Source organism: Lissotriton helveticus, chromosome 8 (genome assembly GCF_964261635.1).
Source record: "Lissotriton helveticus chromosome 8, aLisHel1.1, whole genome shotgun sequence".
Classification (NCBI taxonomy): Eukaryota; Metazoa; Chordata; class Amphibia; order Caudata; family Salamandridae; genus Lissotriton; species Lissotriton helveticus.
In genome coordinates, this window is record NC_136069.1 from 869,779 (window position 1) to 893,794 (window position 24,016).

Sequence of the window (24,016 nt, forward strand, 5' to 3'; positions counted from 1 at the left end):
GCCTTCCATGAGAGTGGGCATCAGGCATTGGGTTGCGGCTTGCGACACCTGCGCGTCCATGAAGTCAGACCATCGCCGTCCGCAGGGATTGTTACGGCCCCTTCCAACACCCTCCAGGCCTTGGGAAAACATATCGTTGGATCTCATTGTGGGGCTGCCGGTGGACCAGGGGTACACCGCAGTGTTGGTTATTGTGGACTACCTCACGAAAATGGGACATTTTATCACTTGCAAGCAGGTGCCTTCAGCAGGTCAACTGGCCCTCTTGTTGTTGAAGCATGTGGTACGATTGCACGGTTTACCCAGCGTAATCGTGTCCGACAGGGGTTCTCAGTTCACAGCCCAGTTCTGGAAGACATGGTGCTCGGCACTACACGTTACATCTGCTTTGTCCACTGCATATCACCCACAAACTGACGGTCAGACAGAATGTCGCAACCAAACCCTCAAGCAATATCTGCGTTGCTTCATAAATCAGGGCAATGAGGAGTGGGTGGATTTGCTATGGATTGCGGAAATTGCCTATAACAACACCACACACTGCTCCACCAAGGCTTCTCCTTTCTACTGCAATTATGGACATCACCCCCGTTTCCTTCCCTTTGTGTACCCGGTCATGGACAGACGTGTGCCGGAGGCGTCAAGGAGGGTTGCACATATCAAGGAAACCCTCGTGCTCTCCCGGAAATGCTTGGAGGCTGCCAAGGCAACGTACAAGTCTTCTGCTGATAAACACAGAAGCCGGGGCCTTTGTACAGGGTGGGAGACTACGTTTGGCTGCTGAAGCCCTCGTTCTCTCTACGGCGGTCACCGCCATTGCACGTGACGGTGAATGCGGAATCGGAGTACGAAGTGGAGGGTATTCGTGATTCGAAATGGAGAGAGGGCAAGCTGTGGTACCTTGTGGCGTGGAAGGGGTACAGCCCTGAGGACAGTCGTGGGAGCCGGCATCTGGGATACATGCGCCAGGCTGGTGGCGACGTTTCATAGGAAGTATCCTGCAAAGGCGGGTCCCGTGCGGCGCCTTTGAGGGGAGGAGGATGTACTGTCAGGATACCCCCCTCTCGGGCCTACGCTGCTACGGAACTAGGAGATCGCCAAGACTACAAACCCGCGACTCGGGTGCACTACAGGAACCGGCATGCATGGCGCGGAGCATGCGCGTAACACATCCGCCCATAAAACACGCCCGCTATGGAGACCCGGTGTCGGGTATTGAGTTTCCTGCCGACGCACATCCTGTTTTGGTATCTACAGAGTCGCGGTGCCTAGGACGACCCCCGTCTTCTTCTGTTCACGCTGCAACCCGTAGCGTAAGGTAAGATAGAGCGGCTGCTCTCTTACACCGACCTCTTGCTTCCCTTCACGGTCGAGTGTCAGGCTTGGCATTCCCGTGTGGGGCAACCCGACAGAGACGCACACTACGGAGGTGTTTCCAGCGGTCCCTGCTTCCCTGTTGTACGTCTTGGGCTCCGAGGTAGAGCGGATGATCCCTTGTGATACTGTCACGCTGCCAGAACGGTCGAGTGTCAGGCTTGGCATTCCCGTGTGGGGCAACCCGACAGAGACGCACACTAAGGAGGTGTTTCCAGCGGTCCCTGCTTCCCTGTTGTACGTCTTGGGCTCCAAGGTAGAGCGGCAGCTCCCTTGTGATACAGTCACGCTGCTAATACGGTCGAGTGCCAGGCTTGGCATTCCTGTGTGGGGGGAAATGACAGAGACACTCACCAAGGAAGTGGTTACCAGCATCCTCTGTTGTACCTCTTTTCGCATTACCTCGAAGTAGAGCGGCTGCTCCCTTGCAGGTGCATTCCTTCTGGCTTAAGCGGTAGAGTGCCAGGTGGCATTCCCGCGTAGGAGGTGTGGTGCAGGGCTCTGCACAAGCGGGGCACAAAGCTTTTCCTCGTGGACTCGAGCGGCATTGTCGGCCGCTTCTTAGCACAGTGCCCTCCGTTGGAGAGTACTAGGACTGGTGCTCATGCGGAGGATGGATGGTCCCGGTTAGCTCGCTCAGCATTGTCGGCTGAGAGGTGGGTTGCCTTGGAAATACAAGACAGCCGGTAACTTTGTGTCATAGTGATTTCAGTGCTTCCTTTACACAGACTAACACTGGTGGGACCAGCATTGTATTCTTTTGCCTTATACTTTTCTGTTCCAACTTACGCCAATAAAGGTATTGGACATTACAGTCTCTGTGGTTTCGTGTATAACGTTCAGGGGTCATCAATCCGATCCTGGGGATCTAGGAAGATTACACACGAAGACACCAGACTCAGCTTCCAAGAAGGAATGAAAGACGTCGCAGCCTGGATGAGCGACACCTGCCTAAAACTGAATTCGGAGAAGACCGAGGTCCTTGTCCTCGGACCCTCCCCCACTGCGTGGGTCAGCTCCTGGTGGCACCTGCCCTCAGAAACCCACCCACCTTGACGGATCACGCCCAGAACCTCAGCATCGTTCTAGACTCCTCCTTCACCTTGACCTGCCATCACCTCCAACTGCTTCAACTCCCTCTGCATCCTCTGCAAGACCTTCAAGTGGATCCCCTGAATATAGAAAGACTGTCACCTATGCACTCAATACCAGCAGACTGGACTATGGGAATGCCCTCTATGCCGGAATCAACAAAACCCTGCTACACAAACTCCAAACGATCCAGAGCACCGCGGCCAGACTCTTCCTCGGAACCCCACGACACGAGCACATGACCCAGTACCTACGAAGCCTCCATTGGCTCCCCGTCGAGAAGAGAGTTACCTTCAAGCTACTCACCCACGCCTACAAGCTCCTCCACAAAATCAGACTCAAATACCTCAACAAAAGAGTATCCTTCCACGTACCCAAAAGGAACCTCCGCTCCGCCGACCTCGCCCTGACAGAGACCCCACGCATCCGCAGAACCAGAGCAGGCAGAAGATCCTTCTCCTATGTTGCAGTAAATTCCTGGAACGAGTTCCCAGTCAACATCAGACGCTCCCCCACTCTGCACACCTTCAGGAAAAGCCTCAAGACCTGGCTCTTGGACCGAGTGATCTGGAGTGTGCTTTATAAATCCCCTGATTGATTGATTGATTCATTGAGGCGACCAACTACTATGTGGTGCCAAATAAAATGAATTTCTCCAAACAGCTGGGCTCCAGTGCCACCAGGCATCTGCCGGGTGTGTGTATTAATGCCTGAAGCTCCCTTGTGGAGCAGGGTTAAGTATTTTGTCCAGTGCCCGTGGTGTCTGCCCTAGGCTGTAGCATAACGATGAAGTCTCTGCCAAGAATCGATTGGTATGCCAGTAATGTCAGTTGAGATGCTGGCGTAAAAGTCCAGAGCATCCACATTAGGAGCGTAGACATTAATGAAAAGCAGGCGCTGTGCACCTATAGATCCGCCCCTAGGAGAGAGCGGCCCTCTGGGTCTTTGATCACAGCCTGAGTAATGAACAGGGGTGATTTACGAATCAATATACAGACCTCCCTGAAATAGGTACTATACCCAGCGAAAAATCAGTTGTCTCCCCAGGTAGCTGCAAATCTGTTGTCTGGTTTCGGGGCATAATGAGTCTCCTGTAGCAATGCTACTTGTTATGCCTGCTAGATATGCAAGCACCTGCCGTCCCTTAAGCGGGTTTGACCATCCTCAGACGTTCCATGTCATACAACGCAATTCGAGCCCTCCGGGTCCCCCCGTCCCCCGACTAATGCGGGTGCAATACTATGCAGTTTAGTGTAACATTATGGTTATGCCTGGATAGCCAGTTGTCGTTATTTTTTGTGGCCTGTAAGCAAGAAAACAAAACAATAGTATTCAACCAGAACTCCCTCCCTCCCGCCCCCGACCCAAATCGGATATCCACCCAATCTATAGCCGGTAAATCCCTGTACACTTTGACTTAATAGAAAAAGAAAAACAAGGAAGTAACCCCACACCTAGTGCGAGTTGTAGGAGTTCTCCTAGGGAGACAGCAACTCCCAGAGGGAACCACGAAGTGTGATAACCATACACCATTATTTGTATACAGCTGCATTAATAAAGAAACAATATGATAAGCATGGCCCTAGTGAAAGAAAAGAAAGGGAAAGTAGCATCACAGCGTCCTGTGTGTTGAATATTCCTGAGTTGGTTCCAAAACCAGTGTTACTCCGAGGGTATGGAGAGTGCTCTACTGTTTATTCCATGTTCTCTGCCCATGCAAGCACCTACTTTCTAGGGGAAGCAGCTCTGCCTGCCCGATTTGTGGCATTTCCGGTGTTCCGCTGCCACCACGGGAGTGTAAAAAATGATAGTTTTACCATTGAGGTTCAATTCGGGTTTAGACCGGCCCACGGAACGGAATCAGCGCTGGTGACTGTGTTAGACGATCTTAGGACGCGAGCCGACCATGGAAAAGCAGCCTTTTTAGTGCTGCTCGATATGTCGGCCGCGTTCGACACAGTCAGCCATGACATTCTGATTAGACTAGAGGAAGTGGGGGTGACAGGCCTTGCTCTGAAGTGGCTGACCTCATACCTTGGAAACCTTCATCAGGTAGTGTCATTGCCACCTTTCAAATCCAACATCAGAAAAGTGGAGCAAGGGGTCCCACAAGGGTCGGCCATCAGCCCTATCCTCTTTAACCTATATCTGCGGCCTCTGGTTGCGTTAATTAGATCTTTTGGCATAGCGGTGACGAATTACGCGGACGACACTCAACTTGTCTTCTCGCTTGAGGGCAAGGAAGCAGTGACACTAGACATCTTTCACCGATGTATGCTCGCAACTGCAGATTGGTTGAATCAGAACTCGCTGCAGTTTAACAGCTCTAAGGCAGAAGTCTTACACTGCACTACCGACCGCGTCCCTAGACCTCTCCCGCCGGACTTTTGGCCGCCTTCCTTCCAGAGCACGTCTGTGTCTGCCACCTCTGTCCGTAATCTGGGTGTGATGTTTGGGTCTAACTTCCAACTGGATGCAGCTGTTAACAAAACAGTGAGTAACTGTATGGGACTACTTCGAATGCTGAGGAAGGTCCTTCCGATGCTTCCCTTGGAGAGTAGGCCAGAGGTAGTGAGAAGCATTATTGTAAGTCGCTTGGACTACTGTAATGCCCTTTTTCTTGGAGCACCATCTACTTTGACAGGAAAACTGCAACGGGTGCAGAATCTTTCAGCTAAATTAGCGTTGGCTCGCCGTCGTTGTGACTCTTCATCTCAGTCATTAAGGGACCTCCATTGGTTACCGGTCCTTCAGCGGATTGATTTTAAATCTTTATGTATTGTATTCAGGGCCCTCCATGGACAGGGCCCAGGGCCACTACAGAATATGTTTCATTGGTACACTCCGTCCAGATCCCTTCGTTCGGCATCTGCTTACCTTGCCGTGGTACCTAAAGTTTTGAGATCGCGACTGGGCGGACGATCTTTCAGCTTCACGGCAGCCAGGCTATGGAACGCTCTTCCGCTAGGATTGAGAAGCACAAACGATCTCAATTCTTTTAAGAAAAATTTAAAAACACATCTTTTTCCTAAGGCTGGGATTCACTAGCCTTTTAAGTTAGCACGATGTGAAGCAGGCTCCTTTTTTAGTCAAAGCGCCAGGATACCCGTCGGGTGACAGTCATGCGCTATAAAAGTGTACCAATACATACATACATACATACATACATACATTAATATGGACATGTAAGCATACCGGGTACAGCATGGAGTCACAAATGTTCTCATTCCTTAAAGTTCGTTTGATGTCATGAAACTTGCGCCGGGCCTCCTGTACCATAGGCGTGAAGTCTGGATAGAGCGAGAGGGCCATTCCCTGAAATTGCAGGTTTTCCATCTCCCAGGCCTTTCTCAGTGCAATATCTCTGTCATGATAATTTATGACAAGACGGGGGAGAGGACAAGACGGGGGTGGGGGGCTAAGAACAGGTGAGACCGCTCCACCGTTAATGTGGTTTAAAAACTATCTTTGTCGAAGAGATCTGAAATACCGTTCCACAATTGCCTCCATGGGGCAAGTGTTGATAGACTCTGCCTTTGCCGCTGTTGTTTTCCGAAGCTAGGCGCTTAGGCTCTGCAGCTTGCGTGTCCTCAGTCTCAGGAATGCATTTCTCAGCAGCTTCTGTACGGGCCTCATGGTGCTCCAGGCGCCCATGCATTCCCTCCAACCGCGTGCCCCGTTCATCAAAACATGCGTCTATGGCCTTGAACCCAGCACACAGTTCAGCCATAATGGTGGCGGCTCCCTCCGACACCACACCACCAGCTCTCTGGGGATCGATGCCTCAGGGGGATCATCACGTTGCACTTCTTCTCCTCCATCCTTCCTTGGGGTCTTGGAGGGCTCATAGGTGAGCTGCTTTGGTTTAGGGTCACTCCGAACCATCTTGACCAGACCAGCTATGCGCTGTGAGGAGGAAGGTTACCAATCCTCCTCACCAGTCAATAGTGTGAGACGCAGTGCACGGGGGGGCTAAACTTTCGTCAGCTAGTGATAGTTCTATTGCGTCTACTGGGCGGTTAGCTAGAACAAATCTCCTGGCTCTCAGGATGTCAGCATCCCCTTACGTGCCTAATCCAATGAATGGATTCGTTTTTAAGAGACTCCTCATTCTTTTTCCTGCATTTGTCATATAGATTATGTGATGTTGGGAAATGGGCATTTTTAGCTGGAGTCTTAATTGGTTGGATTTCTCTTTCCTCCTCACATGCACACATATACCTTTCTCTCATGTGCACCCTCTCTCACCTACACACACACCTTGCTTCCCAGGTGCACCCTTTCTCATATGCACACTCATACCCTCTCTCACATGCAAAAACCTGCATTGTGTCCAGGTGCAACCTCTCACATGCACACACTCATACCCTGCTCCTCAGGTGTACCCTCTATCTCATGATGAATACTCATACTCTGCTCCCCAGGTGTTTCCTCTCTCACATGCACACACTTTCCCTGCTCCCCAGGTGCACCCTCTCACATGCACACAAATACCTTTCACCCTGGTGCATCCTCTCTCACATGCGCACACATACCCTGATCCTCAGGTGCACCCTCTCATATGCACACAAATACCTTTCCCCCTGGTGCATCCTCTCTCACATGCACACACATACCCTGCTCCCCAGGTGCACCCTCTCACATGCACACAAATACATTTCACCCTGGTGCATCCTCTCTCACATGCACACAAATATCTTGCTCCCCATGTGCAGCCTCTCTCACATGCACACACATACGTTGCTTCTCAGGTGCACACTCTCTCACAAGCACACTCATACCCTGCTTCCCAGGTGCACCTTCTCTCACATGCACACACATACCTTGCTTCCCAGGGGCACCTTCTCTCACATGCAGATGCAAACCCTGCTTCCCAGGACACCCTCTTTCACTTGCACACTCATACCCTGCTTCCCAGGTGCACCCTCTCTCACACGCACACACATAACTTGCTTCCTAGGTGCACCCTCTCTCACATGCGCGCACATACCTTGACCCCATGTGTACCCTCTCTCACATGCACACATGTACTCTGCTTCACAGGTGCACCCTCTCTCACATGCATACTCATACCCTGCTTCTCAGGTGTACCCTCTCTCACATGCACCCACATACCTTGCTCCCAAGGTGCACACTCTCTCACATGCACACACATACCTGCCCCAAGGTGCACCCTCTCTCACATGCACACACATACCTTGCTTCCCAGGTGCACCTTCTCTCACATGCAGATGCAAACCCTGCTTCCCAGGACACCCTCTTTCACTTGCACACTCATACCTTTCTTCCCCGGTGCACCCTTTTCTCACACGCACTCTCATAACTTGCTTCATAGGTGCACCCTCTCTCACATGCGCGCACATACCTTGACCCCATGTGTACCCTCTCTCACTAGCACACATGTACTCTGCTTCCCAGGTGTACCCTCTCTCTCATGCCTACTCATATCCTGCTTCTCAGATGCACCCTCTCTCACATGCACACACATACCTTGCTCCCCAGGTACCCCATTGAAGCTCCAAAGCATCCTCGTGTCCTTGGTGCCTCTCATGTCCCTGGCCTGGGCGTCTTTCTGGAAGAAGCTCCGGAAATGCAAAGTAGAGAGAGCTCCGATCTCTCGAGCCAACAACATCCCTACTCTCCTGCCCACTTGCCGTGCTTAATTTGAGGCGGAGGCTGCAGGCCGGGCCCTCCCACATTTGTTTTTCATCCTTAAACTTTGATACAAAGCAAGAGACAGAAAAACACGAGAGGGATAGAAGCAGGAAGAGGAATACAGAAGAAGAGTTTTAAAGGAAGCAAGTAGGATGAAAAAGTATGTAAAAGAGTAAGATAAAGTGGCGGGGAGTGCCTGGCGTTGGAGTTGAGCATCCCGACCTTTGATAGCGCCAGTCAGGAGCTTCTGGACAGAACTTTGGGCCCAGCACTTGTTCTATTCTTAACTAAGCACTGGTCCCTAGAATAGACCTAACTGCACCTGTGAGTCTGGTGAGGACCCCAGCTCCATCCTCATACACAGGGGGGAGCAGGGCAGTCGGGGTGGCTCACTGCTGCTTTGGTTGGTGGCCAGTGGCAGAGGATCTGCCGGAGGTGGCAGTGACAAGCACTTGAAGTTAAGGACAGTGCTTAAAATAGGCCAATGACTGGCAGAGGCGTAGTGTTGGGGGGGTGTTTGTGGTGTTACACCCCCAGGGCTCGAGTCGGGGTACCACGCGGGTGGACGGCGTCCCCCCACTTATTTTACCGGGGGGACGCCTTCTCTACTGCCAAACAGCTGGACTTCAATCTTTGGCCTTTCTGGGAGGAGATCGGAGACACCTTTCGTGACGTCACTTCCTGTTGTGACGTCACTTCCGGTGACAGCGTCCCCCCACTTCTCTTTTTAGGACTTGTGCCCTGTACAACCCTCTAAAAAAACATTCTGTTGTGAATAGTTGGGTACAAGTGCTTTCAGTTGGGGATAGTAAAGTCTTTGTCGGATTTCACCTGGGATTTGTACATGCCTACACTGACAAAAGGACACACACATGCACACATTCTCTCTCTCGCATCTCTATTTTTTGAAGAGCTTAAAAAAAAGTTTGATTTGTTTGAAAAATGTTTGAAGAGCCCCCAACAATACGCCCTCCTCTCTTTTTCCAATGCTCCATAAGCCACAATCAATAAATCAGCATTTGTATAGCGCAGCACTGTCACCCCAAGGGGTATCTGGGCGATGTGGGCGGCGTCTCCGTTGGAGAGTCCTTGGCTTTGTGGCGGGAAACGGCAGAAGGAAGGAAACGGCAGGCAGAGGGAAGAAAAGAGCAGACAAGGCAAAATAGAGTGCAAAAAAGGATCAGAAACTGCAGAAAAATGAGCAGAGAAGGCAAAATAGAGTGCAGAAAGATGAGCAGAAAAGGCACGGACATGGAGAACCGGGCCTCATGGGCCCAGCGGCGCAGGGCACGCCTAAAATCCCCGGGTTCACCTGCCTTGTTAGACAGAGACACGAGACACTCTGTTAGGCGTAGAAAATCTGATTTATTAGCTGCAGCTAAGCACAGTGGTCCAAGAAGTACACCAGTGGTAGGTTCTCAGGAGACTGCCACTTAATTCCGTGGCGCACAATCTTTTATAGTATACATATTTACAATGCCTACTCCCAAAACATTAAAAACTGACGAATGAGAAAAGTTTGAAAACAAGCTATCGAGTATCTCAAATACGCCCTTCTTTCAGACCCCGTGTTCTCCCCTCCCCTCAAGTTAATCAATGCTAGTGCATGTAATTCAATTTGCAGGTGGCAGGACGTATTTGCGTGTTTCAAAGGATAGTTGTGTAATAGGAGAACACAAGGAGAGAATAGCGAAGGCCAGTCAAACAAGATAAAGAGCAAGAAGAATGGTGGGACCCAAACAGTCAACTAAGACAAGGATTAATCAGTCTAGACATGGATTTAACAAACTCGGCCAGACCCTGACATCAGTTTTGTAAACAAGGACCAGGGGTTACTTTTTAACAGAGGAGACGCATAGCAGCTGGAAATGCAAAAACACTATGTTCGCCGTGTAGCCTGAGTAAAGGCAACACAAAATGGCGGCTATCACAAAATGGCGGCTAGATACGGAACGAAGTCGAAAAACACAGAACCTCAGACCCTCCTTTTGCCATTACTCAGGCAAAACACAAAGGACTCAAGTTAGTCTGAGTCGATGTCAATGGTCATGAGGTCATTGAGCTGTTGCTGCAACATCATTTTGATGTTCTCTGTTTGCTGTGACACAGGCTTTGGGACACACAAGGTGGCACAAAGACCACAGATGGCGGGGCCACACTACAAACAGAGACAACAAGAGAAAATGATGGCCAGAATCATTCCAAGGAACGTTAACACTTTCCATCCCCATGTGAACAGTAGTCCCCAAAACCATCCCATCACAGACCAATCTCCTGCGTCCTGATGAATAGACTTGGAAATCATGTCTAACTTGGAAATGGCTTGGTATACTGTAGGGGCGTTATCAAGAATGTAAATGCAGCAACTAGACCCAATCAATTTACAGACTCCTCCTCTATCTGCAAGGACAATGTCTAAAACCATTCGGTTTTGCAAAGTCATAAGGCGAACCGCCTGAAGTTCGGCTGTCAAATTACTTAAGGCTCCGGAAGTTACATTTATCGTAGCCTCAACAACACGAACTAGCTGTCTAATGTTTCTGCTATTGACCATTGGGACCCAAAAGGGAAGGAACCCTTTGATAAAGTCTCCTCCCTCTTGTCCAGCTGTGTCTCCAGAATCAATAACCCCTCTGCCATATCTTTTTCTGTGATGACCTGAAGGAGCAGTATATGTAGGAGGAAGGAGGAAAGCCACGTAACATGTTCCTGAAAAATAGGCGGGAAGCCATGTATAGGCTCTATCATGACAGACAAAATATGTACCTTGAGATGGTACTAGCGGTGAAGAAATCAAGGGTGAATAGATGTATGTATGGGAACAAACACTCCTTTCCTGTTTGTTCTTATTATTCTGACCATTTATCTCTAGACATAAGTTACCTTTATGAGGTACGGTCCAAATTGGTAGAGATCTTCTTTGTCTAGCCTTATCAGTAAGGCTAGTAACGTAACGAGTCACATTCCAACCATCATATGCTCGCTTCTCATCTACGGGAATCTTACCAATGTCGGCAATTTTAACCATAGTCACTATTCCCTTTATCAAAGGACTATGACTAAAATCAGCTCCACCATTATATGGACCATCAGGAGGATATCGAAGTTTATTCTGGTATGCATTGGAAAACATAGCCAAATGAGCCCAAGCGGAACCTTCATATGAAAACGGAAGGACTAAATATGGCATCCCTTTCTCAGCATTATGGGGCATGAGCCCACAAACCCAACAGTCAGTAGTGTTGACTACCAGTTGATGCTGATGTAACAACTGGATGAATGAATTGTTGAAGTATTCTGTTCGCCTAATTTGCTCATGATCTGGGAGTGTATAGAACTTATGCGGGGAGGTAGTAGTAGGAAAAGACAAGGAAACAGAAGTTGGAGCAGGTGTTTGCTGCATAGTGTGGGCAACCCAACCCACACAGGCTAATAAAATACATAAACTTACTAAAATACATAATGCTACGCCACATCTATTAAACAATAATTTCTTGTACTCATTTCTCTTTACAATCTTAATATCATTCCCTTTCACTTTACTTTCCATTCTCTAAAGGCGTTGCTCACGGTAATCTTCCTGGATCACTTAGGTGTGATTATTAGCCGTCCTATGACACTGCAAGTCCTGTTGACCTAGTCACTATTCATACCGTGACCCTGCAACTTGATGGATAGTGGAAAAGAAAATGTCTTTTAATAAGAGTAATCAAAAGGAAAAAGGAAAACACAAAAAAGTTCAATTGTTCTTTAACAATCTAGGTCTTAGGTTGTACCGTGTCTTGCTAGGTATCGTTTGGTCTTGAAACAAAGTCTCTGGATTCGTCGTATTCAGGCACAAATGTGGTGGTACACCTTCCTGCAACACATCGTCATCTTCTTTCTCAGAACTTGTCCAGTCCAGGCGTGCACTACTGAATGGCACAAATCGGGGTACTTTGTCACATTCACTATCACCCACACCTTCTCGGACCCACTGGTCATAAGGTAACGGTAATGATACCCTTTTACAGTGCACGCCGTGGACCCAGTTTTTCTTCCCGACAACCCTCACAGCTGTACGTGTCGTCAAAAGCACTTGTCCCGGTGGCCCCCAGCGAGGTTCCAAATTCTTTTTCCTTTGGAAGTTTTTGACGCACACAAATTTACCAGGTTGGATGGAATGACCTGGATCTGAGGAAGCCTCCGGCAAAGCGTTTTGGACCTGTTGATGAATAACACGTAATTTAGTGGTGAGGTCATGCAGGTAATCAACCAACAATGGAAATGGAATGTCGGAAGACTTTTTAGGTCGAGGGACTCCCCAGACATTGGCTGGATGCCCAAAGACGACCTCATAAGGGCTAAGTCCTAAACGAGAATGCACAGTTGTTCTCGTAGAGAGAAGTGCCAAAGGTAAGGCATCGGGCCAAGCGAGGCCCGTGCTGGCCTGAATCTTTGCCAATTTGAGCTTGAGAGTGCCGTTATAGCACTCTACCAAACCCGCTGACTGAGGATGGTTTACCGCATGGAATTTCTGCCTAATACCAAGACCCGCACACACCTTCTGCATAATTTGACCAACAAATTCGCTTCCATTGTCACTCCAGACAATGCGCGGCAAACCAAACCTCGGGAAGAATTCCCTCAAAAGGACTTTGACAGTGGACAAAGCAGTATTATCCTTTAGGGGGTAGGCCTCTATCCATCTGGAAAAGGCACAAACCACCACCAGGACATACTTGAGGTTGTTGGAATGTTCCATATGAATGTAATCAATTTGGAATACCTCAAAAGGATACGTAGGGGGAGCAAAATGACCTGCCGGAGTTGGGGGTTCCCTTTCCTGGATTATGCATCAAACAAACAATGCAATGCTTTACCACATTTTCCGCACATTTAGGGATACCCATACTGGAGCCAACAGTTTACATATCCCTTTCGCACTGATATGAGCTGGACCATGAGCCATAGTAACTACAGGTAGTACATAGGCATCTGGTAACAACCAATGTTGGTGTTCTGACAATTCCGTCCAACATCCTGTCGCATCCAACATTCCCGTACTCTCTCTCCACTTACTCAATTCCTTCTCTGTTGCTTCTTCTTGAATCATTTTCACACTTTCTACTGTATCCTCACACATACTTGCTTCTCTGACCCATCTTGCAGGACCTGCAACATACATACGACTCTTGACATCTTTCGCTGTTTCTTTCGCTACCTCGTCTACAAAAGCATTCCCACGACCCTCATCATCAGTGATCTTTTTATGTGCACTGCACTTCACAATCGCTATTTGAATAGGCAAGGCAAGTGCTTCGAGAAGGTCAGTCACCAACTGACCATGCTGTAATTTGGTCCCATGGGAAGTAAAGAATCCTCTTTCCTTCCACAAACGACCAAAACTATGAGCCACGCCAAAGGCGTATTGGCTATCGGTGTAAACAGTCACTCTCTTTCCCTTAGCCAACACACACGCTCTCGTCAGTGCAATCAACTCAGCTGCTTGTGCTGAATTCTGTGTAATACATGCAGTTTCTACTACTGTATACAAAGTAGTAACAGCATAAGCTGCAGTCGTCTCACCGTTAGGAAGTTTGAAACAAGATCCATCCACCCATAGGATCCCATCCGGGTCCACGAGTGGTGTATCTTTCAAATCTATTCTGCCTTTAGTTTCCTCCTCTGTACGAAGAAAACAATCATGATGTTCTTGTGTATCTTTCAATTCTGGAATAGGTAACAATGTTGCTGGATTTAAAACATTACATCGCTTGATATGTATGTGGCTAGCCAAAAGCGTCAACTCATATCCAGACAAGCGAGCACTCGTGAGATGTTGCGTTTTCGTTCTGTTCAAGAGAGTATCCACTGCATGTGGTACCATGACAACAAGAGTGTGATCCAATACCAATCCAGCAGATTGGCGAATGGAGATTGCTGCTGCTGCTGTTGCTCTGAGACAACTAGGCAATGCCTTGGCTACAGGATCCAATGTAGCTGAAAAATAGGCACATGGCCTTTGTTTGTCTCCAAATTGCTGTGTCAAGGCTGACAATGTGCAACCTTCTCTTTTATGAACGTAGAGTGTGAAAGGCTTACTATAATCTGGAGTACCCAACACAGGAGCAGAACACAAAGCAGTGCGCAAATCCGAAAAACTCTTCTGACATTCATCAGTCCAGGGAAGAGGTTGGGGTGTGTCTTTCAGAGTAAGTGCCAACAAGGGTTTAGCCAACAAAGAAAAATTCGGAATCCACTGTCTACAATAAGAGGTAATGCTGTTTAAAGGCACGCACCTCCCTTTGTGTGGATGGTACAGACATTCGTGCAATTGCATGAATACGTTCTGGGGTCAATCGCCTTCCCTCCTTCGACAAGAGATGACCTAAATAGGTAACCTCTTGGCTGCAATATTGTAATTTAGGTGACACGTTATGATGTAAATCAGACAAGTGGTACAAAAGCGAAACAGTCACATTTTTACAAACATCCTCTGAATCGGCAGCCACTAACAGATCATCCACATACTGAATAAGAGTAGCACCAGGAGGCAAAGAGAAAGCGTCAAGCTGGGATTTCAAAGCCTGACTATAAATGGAGGGGCTCTCACAATAGCCTTGAGGTGCACGCTTGAATCGAAAACTTCGGCCTCCGAGAGAGAAACCAAAGAGATCTCTACTCTCCTCAGCAATAGGAATGCTAAAGAAAGCGTTTTTGAGATCAATAACTGAGAACCAGACAGCCGAAGCAGGGATCATTGTAAGCAAGGCAGTAATATCTGGGACAACAGGAAACTGAGGGACAACAATTTTGTTGACCTCGCGAAGATCAATCACAAAACGGTATATAGGAGGCTTAGAAGGATCAGTACGTTTAAGAACGGGCAAAACAGGACTATTGCAAACATTTCCTCTTGTTTCTTCAACCATACCCTTCTGGACTAAATCATGAACAATAGCCAACAAAGCTCTTTCGCCGTCGTTAGAAATCTTATACTGAGGAATGCGAGGCAATTTAACATCAGGCTTGACAGTAATCACATAAGGTGGAATTTTGAGCAGACCAACATCATTCGGACCCGTGACCCAAAGTGCAGCAGGAAGTGACTGCAATTCAAGCGGCAATTGATCCTTAGACAAATACATAGGAGAAACCAATTTATCACCCAAAGTAAGATGTACACCAGAGGGGGAACAATACAATGTTGCATGTAGATGTTTCAATAAATCCAAACCCAACAAATATTCACCACAACCAGTCGTTAAAATGAGCGGGGCTTCCAAATCATAAGGACCAATGGAGATAGGCAAAGGACAAGAAACCGGGTTGCGAACTGGGGCGCCAGAGAATCCTACAGAAACATTTGTTAAGCCAGACAAAGGTGCCCCAGGAAGTTTGGAGTGAATAATAGAACTCCTCATTGCACCAGTATCCAAAAGAAATGGCTCTGAAACAACCAATGCAACAACGTTAACATAAGGCCCATTCTAATCAACTGGAACTGATACCACTCCCTTGCTTTGTCCATGGCTGTCCTAGCTAGTATGGAAATCAGAATTTTCGTTTTCGTACAATAATCGTCATTCTAGTATTGTGCAGACTGAGAATTCTGCTGATCGAAATAATTCATGGTATTTTGAGGGGGAAAGGAACGCTGTTCCTGAGACAACGCACCTTGCCCACTACCCCTAGGTGCTGACTGAAAACCACCACGGCCTCGTGGCCCTGGGAGTCCACCATTACGCTGCAATAAAATCGGACAACTACTCTTAAAATGACCTTCCTCTTTACAATAGGCACATTGATTAGGACCCAGCAAAGGTCGCGGAACAAAAGGTATAGGTTTCTGTAACAATCTTTGAAACTGTGGAGGATGTTGCGATTGGCGCTGGGCAGAACGAGGGGGATAAGCTTGTTGCAAAAGAACCTTCGTTTTCAACTCTTTAGTCTTTTTCTCCACTCTATCCTTTGCTTCTTTATCCCTATTCTCGTAGTACTGAGCAGTAGCTAATATCTGGGCGGACGAAGAAACGGCCCACGCACTCTCAGAATCTTTCAATTTATGTGATAATTCCGGAAGTAAATTAAACACAAATGTATCCACAAATAATCGCTGTCCACCTTCAGTACTCATATCTTTACCACTATGGTCGATGAACGTCTCCTCGAAACGGGTAAAGAAATCGGAGACACTCTCCTCTTTCTTCTGTTTACACGCAGCTAACTTATCCCAATTAACGCGTAAGGCAGGCATCATCGTTTTCATTAAAGTGATGATTCTACCGGGCAATTCTGTAATCAAAGCATCAGGTTTAGCACCTCCTACTTGTGCTGCATCCGCGGCAACAATAGCAGCCCAATTACCACCTAAAGCCTGATCGTGATCTTCCCTGCGAATCCGAGCCCATAATGCTTGAGGGACTACATTTCCCAGCAACATATCAATATCAGCCAAATTCATGATACATGCATCAACAGTCTGGGACAGCTCTTTATAATACCCAGCAGGATTCTTACGAGGGTCAGGTAAAGACTGTTTAAGCGCCAAAACTTCCGATATTTTCCAAGGGACATGTACCCATATACGCTGAAAATGAGCAAGGACAGGCGGGGCAGCACCTACCTGTGGAACCGCATCCCTCCATATCGGAGGAACTTCTCGCTTAGGATAGTGTTTCACTTTTTGTCTTACCGCAGGATCAGGTTCAAAAGAAGTTTGAGAGAAAAGGGAAGACCTGAAAGTGACAAGTGTCTGGACAGCATCCTCGACTTCGGAACCCACAATAAATCCTTTATCAAATTTAGCCTGCAGATCTAACAGACCCTGGGAGCTGACCCCAAATCCATATCCTCCCATCCTTTGACAAGAATGAAACACATAACATCAAAAACATATCTCTGCGTGGGCGCATTCCATTGAAGGAAAGTATCCAGAATATCACGCACATTATACTGTGGACCCTTCATGATCCAATTGTGAGCTAGAAAGTCCAACCTAACTCGTTCGTCAGAATCCGGAATTTGACTACAAGATTGCCTTCTAGATGAAGCAGGAGTCAAATTAAGGGACCCGAAGAAAGGTGATAAAAGACAAGAAACAGTATCAACTAATCGTTGACAAGCCGTAGGAGAATCTGACAGTAAAACAGGAGACAATATAGTAGGCGCTGCAGGAGAAGGGCTAGTAGTTAGAAGAGAAACTGACGGCAAAGGAGACTGAGGCACAGAAGTCGGCGGCAAAGGAGGTGGAGGTGGAATTACTGGAAGAGGCAATTGTGGAAGATTCGGAGCAACCGGTTGAGCAACAGGTGGCTGAACAATAGGTTGCAATGGGGGTGCATTAGCACCTAATACATAAGGTGGGGGTAATCTTAATAAATGAGACAGTAAGGGATCTTCGTCCAGAACTTTAGCATGTGGGGAAGTAGGCAACACAGGATAACACCTATCTATTGCCATACGATGCTGTCTTTCCGAGACCTCAATCATCTGATCAGTCTCATTAGTCTTAAACTGTTGGGCAGCCTGTAAAATTGTCATATCTTGTGTTTTCTTATCTCTTTTTGCCTGTTTAATTTCTTTCTGTTTGGCTTCCTTACGCCATCGGCGGAAAGAGTCAAACATCGCCGGCCGGGCTTTTCTCTTAAACAAAATTGTTTCTAAGTTATCTAAGATATCAGGCTCAAAGCTACCATTTTGTGGCCACTGTAAAACACCATCTTTCTTTGTATATCGGATCCATGTTTCATTAAAAATAATGGGACCAAGACCATGTTTTGAATAGAGCTCATGAGTGGGAGTTCCAACCGGAGGAATTGGACAAGAATCCTCTAGCCGGGAATTCCTATTACAGTCAAAACAGCAGAACATCCTCAATTTACTAAGCCCAGGCATTTCGTAACGAACTGGACTATTCTCAAACTTCAAGGGGGTTTAAAGCAATAATCACAGTACAAACTTACTTACCCCTTGGCTTCGACTAATGCATTTGTCGAATAACAAAAACAAGACAAAAGAGTGGGCGCTACCCACAAATACTTAACGAAATGTTTTCGTACGCCAACAGGTGTCCGTCTAACGTCTCGCGGTACCAATCATCACCAGAGCGCCAAGGCAGGGCGGCAGTCAGGGCAGCAGTCGTCAGCAGCCGTCGGAAAGGAGTAGCCGCGCTACAAAAGACCTTCAGTCCACTTCGACATACAGGAGTCGCTTGACGTGGTTCGCGATTCCTCCAAAATTTTCTTGCAAAGCTCCTCTCGATCCTTGGGCTGAACCGCTACCACTGAAGCCACCCACACGTTGGGATGCCAATTGGAGAACCGGGACTTATGGGCCCAGCGGCGCAGGGCACGCCTAAAATCCCCGGGTTCACCTGCCTTGTCAGATAGAGACACGAGACACTCTGTTAAGCGTAGAAAATCAGATTTATTAGCTGCAGCTAAGCAGAGTGGTCCAAGAAGTACACCAGTGGTAGGTTCTCAGGAGACTGCCACTTAATTCCGTGGCGCACAATCTTTTATAGTATACATATTTACAATGCCTACTCCCAAAACATACAAAACTGACGGAGAAAAGTTTGAAAACAAGTTATCGAGTATCTCAAATACGCCCTTCTTTCAGACCCCGTGTTCTCCCCTCCCCTCAAGTTAATCAATGCTAGTGCATGTAATTCAATTTGCAGGTGGTAGGACGTATTTGCGTGTTTCAAAGGATAGTTGTGTAATAGGAGAATACAAGGAGAGAATAGCGAAGGCCAGTCAAACAAGATAAAGAGCAAGAAGAATGGTGGGACCCAAACAGTGAACTAAGACAAGGATCAATCAGTCTAGACATTCATTTAACGAACTCGGCCAGACCCTGACATCAGTTTCGTAAACAAGGACCAGGGGTTACTTTTTAACAGAGGAGACGAATAGCAGCTGGAAATGCAAAAACACTATGTTCGCTGTGTAGCCTGAGTAAAGGCAACACAAAATGGCAGCTATCACAAAATGGCGGCTAGAAACGGAACGAAGTCGAAAACCACAGAACCTCAGACAGAAGGCAGCGTAGGGTAGCGAACTGTCGCAGGAGAAGCCGGCACGAGGACCTGCTCAATGGAGTCACGCTGCAACCTCCATTCTTGCGGTCCTGCGGGGAGGGTGGGGTGCTGGGTGGCGGGAGGAGGGAAACAGCGGGAAGAGAAAAGGCAGAAAAATTTGCCGAAAAGGCAGGAAAACAAGACACACGAGAAGGGACGGTAAAATAGAGTGCAGAAAAGGATTAGAAACAGGAGAAAAACAAGCACAAATCACCAAATAGAGTGCTAGGGGCCCGATGTAGGTAGGCATTTACCTACCTACGGCCGTTTCCGACCGGTAAATGCCTTTTCCAATGTAGGGGGCATGTATTTACAGATTCTGTATTTTTACCGAATCTGTATTTACCGAATCGGTAAAATTACCGAATTGTTAAATACAGACTCGGTAAAAATACCGAATCGGTAAATGCAGATGTAGGTGGCGCTTTATACAGTGCCACAGGCCCCTAAGAATTCGTTATTTACCATGTAATACTATTGCATGGTAAATAACGAATTCAGGTGTACAGGTGTAATACTATTGCATGGTAAATAACGAATTCAGGTGTACATGTGTGCATGTACACCTGTGCCATGTGGCACACAGACATGCCCTAAGGGCATGTCTGTGTGCCACATGGCACACAAGCCTGACATTGGGGTGCTACAGGGTGTCAAAGTGACACCCCGTTCCCCCTGGCAGGATTCGGTATTTACCGATTCGGTAATTACCGAATCGGTATTTGCCATTGATTCCTATGGGCTTCAAGGCCCATAGGAATCAATGGCAAATACTGAATCGGTATTTACCGAATCGGTAAATACCGAATCTTACAGATTCGGTAATTGAAAAATAAAAATTACCTACATCTGCCTACTTCCAATTTACCTACTCTTAAATACCGAATCGGTATGATTCGGTATTTAAGAGTAGGTAAATCGGAATTATCTACATCGGGCCCTAAGTGTTTTATGAGTTAACGTAAAAAACGAAAGTCTAGTAATTGATGTCTGGAAGAAGTACATCCATGGACACAGTGTGGTTCAGGAGAAGTTTCTGACAGTCTGATTCACTTGGACATTCTAAAGCGAACTAAACCTCTGATAATGTCAAGTTGTTGCTGTTTGATGTACCCTGCTCTATGGCTTTGTTTCTTTTTTGCGAAAAAGTAAAAATAAATCTGATGCTTATAGTAGTTCTGCAACCCCCTTAAAATCCTGTACCACATCATTATTGTAGTTTAATGACGATTCGTGTCATCTTATGATTACTGAACATTTCATTACAGGTCTTGTTCTCGGATTATCTATGTGATGATGAAACATTCAATGAGGAGGAGAATGCGTACTGTTACAGGTAAGAGGAACAAGAAACATATAGTGAGGAGAAACACATATACTGTTGCAGGTAAACAGAAGAAGAAACATATATTGAGGAGCAGAATGCATACTATTACAGGTAAGAGGAAGAAGAAACTCAGAAACGTACAGCGAGGAGAAATAAATATACTGAGGTAAGAGGACCGAAGAAGAAGAAACATACAGTGAGAAGCAGAATGCCTACTCTTTCAGGAAGAGGAAGAAGAAACATACAATGAGTTGAAATACATGTTCTGTTACAGGTAAAAGGATGAAGAAACATGCAGGGCCTGATTCACAAAGATAAAGTAAGACTTCTCTGGACAGGGGTGTGGTCCCGGATTCATGGTCGCACGCTGCTATACGTCCTCTACTACAAAAGTCTGCATTGGACCCAGAACAGATAGATAACTACAGACCTTTGACACTGTCTCACACCCCATCCATGTTCGTGGACTAAAGGAAGTTGGCATCATTGGCAATGCATTGAAGTGGACATTTTCCTTTTTAACAAATACAATATTTCAAGTCAGCGAAGGACCATTTCAGTTAAAGTGTGGCGTGCTGCTGAGCCCCACACTTTTCAATGTGTACGTTCATCCATTATCGGGCATTATATGATCTCTTGGTTTTACTCTGTTATCTTATGCTGACAATACCCAGATTGTCGTCTCTGTCTCCCTACGATTTTCTGACATCCCAAAAATGAAACAGTTGCTTAGTCACTAAAAGGATCGCACCGAGCTGCCTTAAATCAAATGGGGAGAAAACGGAGGTCTTAGTTGTTGGAAACAAACCATCTTTATGGGACCAACTTACCTGGCCTCCATCCTTAGGAGATCGCGTATCCCCTAAACCTGAAGTGAAAAGTCAGTGCGTCACTCTGGTCATCCATCTTACTATGGCACTGCAAGCAAAGAGTAGGCAGTGACGTGCTTTGGCCTTCTCAGAACATTGAGGAAAACAATCAAATAGCTCCCCATGGAGGTACGAAGAATAGTGGTACAGGGACTCATACTATTGCACCTGGATTATAGAAATTCTTTGTTTCTAGGCAGTCCACTTTCAGTGATTAACAAGCTTCAGGTCATACAGAATGCAGATACACAAATGCGGTTAGTGTCCCCAGGTTCCGGTCAGCTCGCCCAGCACTTGCCAATCTGCATTGGCTGCCAATAAACAAAATAATTCAATTCAAGGCATTATGCATTGCTCATCGTGCAAAACATAAAGCAGGCCCAAAGATTCTTCATCAGTTCATCAGCCTACACAGGGCCAACAGAGAACCCAGGTCAACTAAGTTAGGCCTCACAGTTCCAAGAATTCAGAGGGCCAGAGGTGGTGGCCATTCTTTATTATACCTGGCTCCAAAACTATGGAACTCTCTACCCATTAGTCTGCGACTTAATGACAACCTGTTGAGATTTAGAAGGCAACTGAATACCTATGTTCGAGGCATATGAGCTGCAGATTGCACACTATGCATAGATTGCCACCTAGTGTTGGGCCCGGATGTTTGCAGTTTGTTTTGTAGATAAGTCTTTGGAAGTCACGGGATGGGTGACTCCTCCTTTGGATGAAACTGCACATGGTCATCGGCTCCATCCCCAGATTGTTTTTTTCCGCCACCGGGCTCGGGTGTGTTTCCAGCGCTCCGTGTTGAAACCGAATTCCTTCGGCGCGCAATCCTCACCAAGTTTCAGAAAATAAGTTTTGAACGCTTATCCACTCGACGCTACTCTTCAGCGTCGAATATCTCGATTCCGGTCGTCGTCGACGGCCTTCGGGCCTAGCTAGGCCTCGACTCCAGCTCATGGAAAGGACTCCCTTCAAAAAGTGTCCTCAAAGTGGGTCGAAGTTTCCCCACACCGACCTCCACGTGGTGTGTAACCTCTGCCTTTTTCCGGAGCACGAGGCAAAGGACTGCTCAGCTTGTGCCTCTTTCCGCTCCAAAAAGACTATCCGGGACCGAAGAGCGAGAAGAACTATGGCTCGATCTTCAACTTCCATTCCGGACGACATCTTTGAGAAAGGCGTCAACGTCCCAGAACAACAAGACGTCGACAGCGGTTCTGAACAGGAAGAAGATTCCGATGTCGAGGACATTACTCCAGCGCAACGGGTCGTAAGTAAGACCGTCGACCCCAACCCTTCCTCGACACCCCCAAAGAAGGCCCCGGTCACACCCTCGCCCTCGGGCTCGGGTTTACACCGACACTCCACTTCTACTGCCCCATCTTCGGGCCCAGCGAAGAAGCCAATTAAGCCTTCGGAGCCGAGAAAGACTCCGGCCTCCCCGATAAAGGATGTAGTCAAAAAGCCAAAGCAAGCCACTTCGGTGCCGAAACATTCTCCAGCACCTACAGATCGGCCTCCGGCAGAAGACCTATATTATCTAGACCCTGCACAAAAGACTCTGGCTAAAGACCCAATCACTGGACAGTTGATTTTGGCCCAGAAAAAGCGACCACTGGACAAACCAGCCCCAGCTCCGCATCCAAAGAGAAAGGATATGGCTACCTCGCCTTTAAGACTGCCTACCCCTTCTCCTCCACCTATGCCATCACCACAAACTCCCATACCACAGCATTCCCCAGCATCCTCTCATAGGGATGATAGTTCCGATGATATGGGGGGTAACATGCCGGATCCAGACACACCTGCAGGATCACCCGACCCATGGAATGATTACACCACTCCAGATGTCCCAAATGTCCCTCAGGATGACTTATACCCCTCACGGCCTTCCCCACCCGAAGATACCATAGGGTTTAACGAATTGATGCACAGGGCTGCACAATATCACAGGGTAGACATACACACAGACCCTGTAGACGAAGACTTCTGATGGATACTTTTGATAACGCACAAAGGTCTACATCCATTTTACCAATGCTCAAAGGAGTAATTAAACACGCTTCTGAAGTCTTCAAAGATCCAGTCAGAACTAGAATCTTAATCCTCGTATAGAGAAGAAATATAAAGCCGCCCCTTCAGATCCAACATCAGGTGATGCTGTTCCACCAGATAAGGAGTCTAAGTTATTAGACGCATCAGGAAAGAGAACTGCGTCTCAAGCAGCAAACAGGTGGCGTATCACCAACACACAGGCATTGTGAGCTAGATATGATAGAGCACATTATGACGAATTAGAGTCAATAATGACACACCTCCCTGATAAGTACAGGGATAGGGCACACAAACTCATCCAAGAGGGTAAAAACTTTGCAAATACCTCCATCAGGTGTGCCCTCGACGCAGCAGATACTGCGTCTAGAGCAGTCAACACCAGCGTCTTACTACGCAGACACGCTTGACTACGTATATCAGGATTTAAACCTGAGGTACAAACTTCCATTCTTAATCAACCTTTCGATGAGCAACACCTATTTGGACCCAATGTGGATGTATATCTCGAAAAAATGAAAAAGGATGCAGATACCACCAAATCTATGGGAGCCCTGCAGTCGCAGGCTCCCAGACGTTCATTTC

The 24,016-nt window shown here is 47.3% G+C and overlaps 1 protein-coding gene across 8 annotated transcripts in view; it reads left to right on the plus strand.

Annotated features, from left to right (window-relative positions):
• Positions 1 to 24,016, plus strand: part of LOC144772195 (NACHT, LRR and PYD domains-containing protein 1a allele 3-like) — an 884,004-nt gene that overhangs the window by 281,049 nt on the left and 578,939 nt on the right. For all 8 annotated transcript variants that reach the window (XM_078656332.1, XM_078656333.1, XM_078656327.1 and 5 more), the window contains one exon: positions 20,455 to 20,522. In XM_078656332.1, coding sequence (XP_078512458.1) covers positions 20,455 to 20,522 — 68 coding nt within the window. The remainder of the gene's footprint in view (positions 1 to 20,454; positions 20,523 to 24,016) is intronic.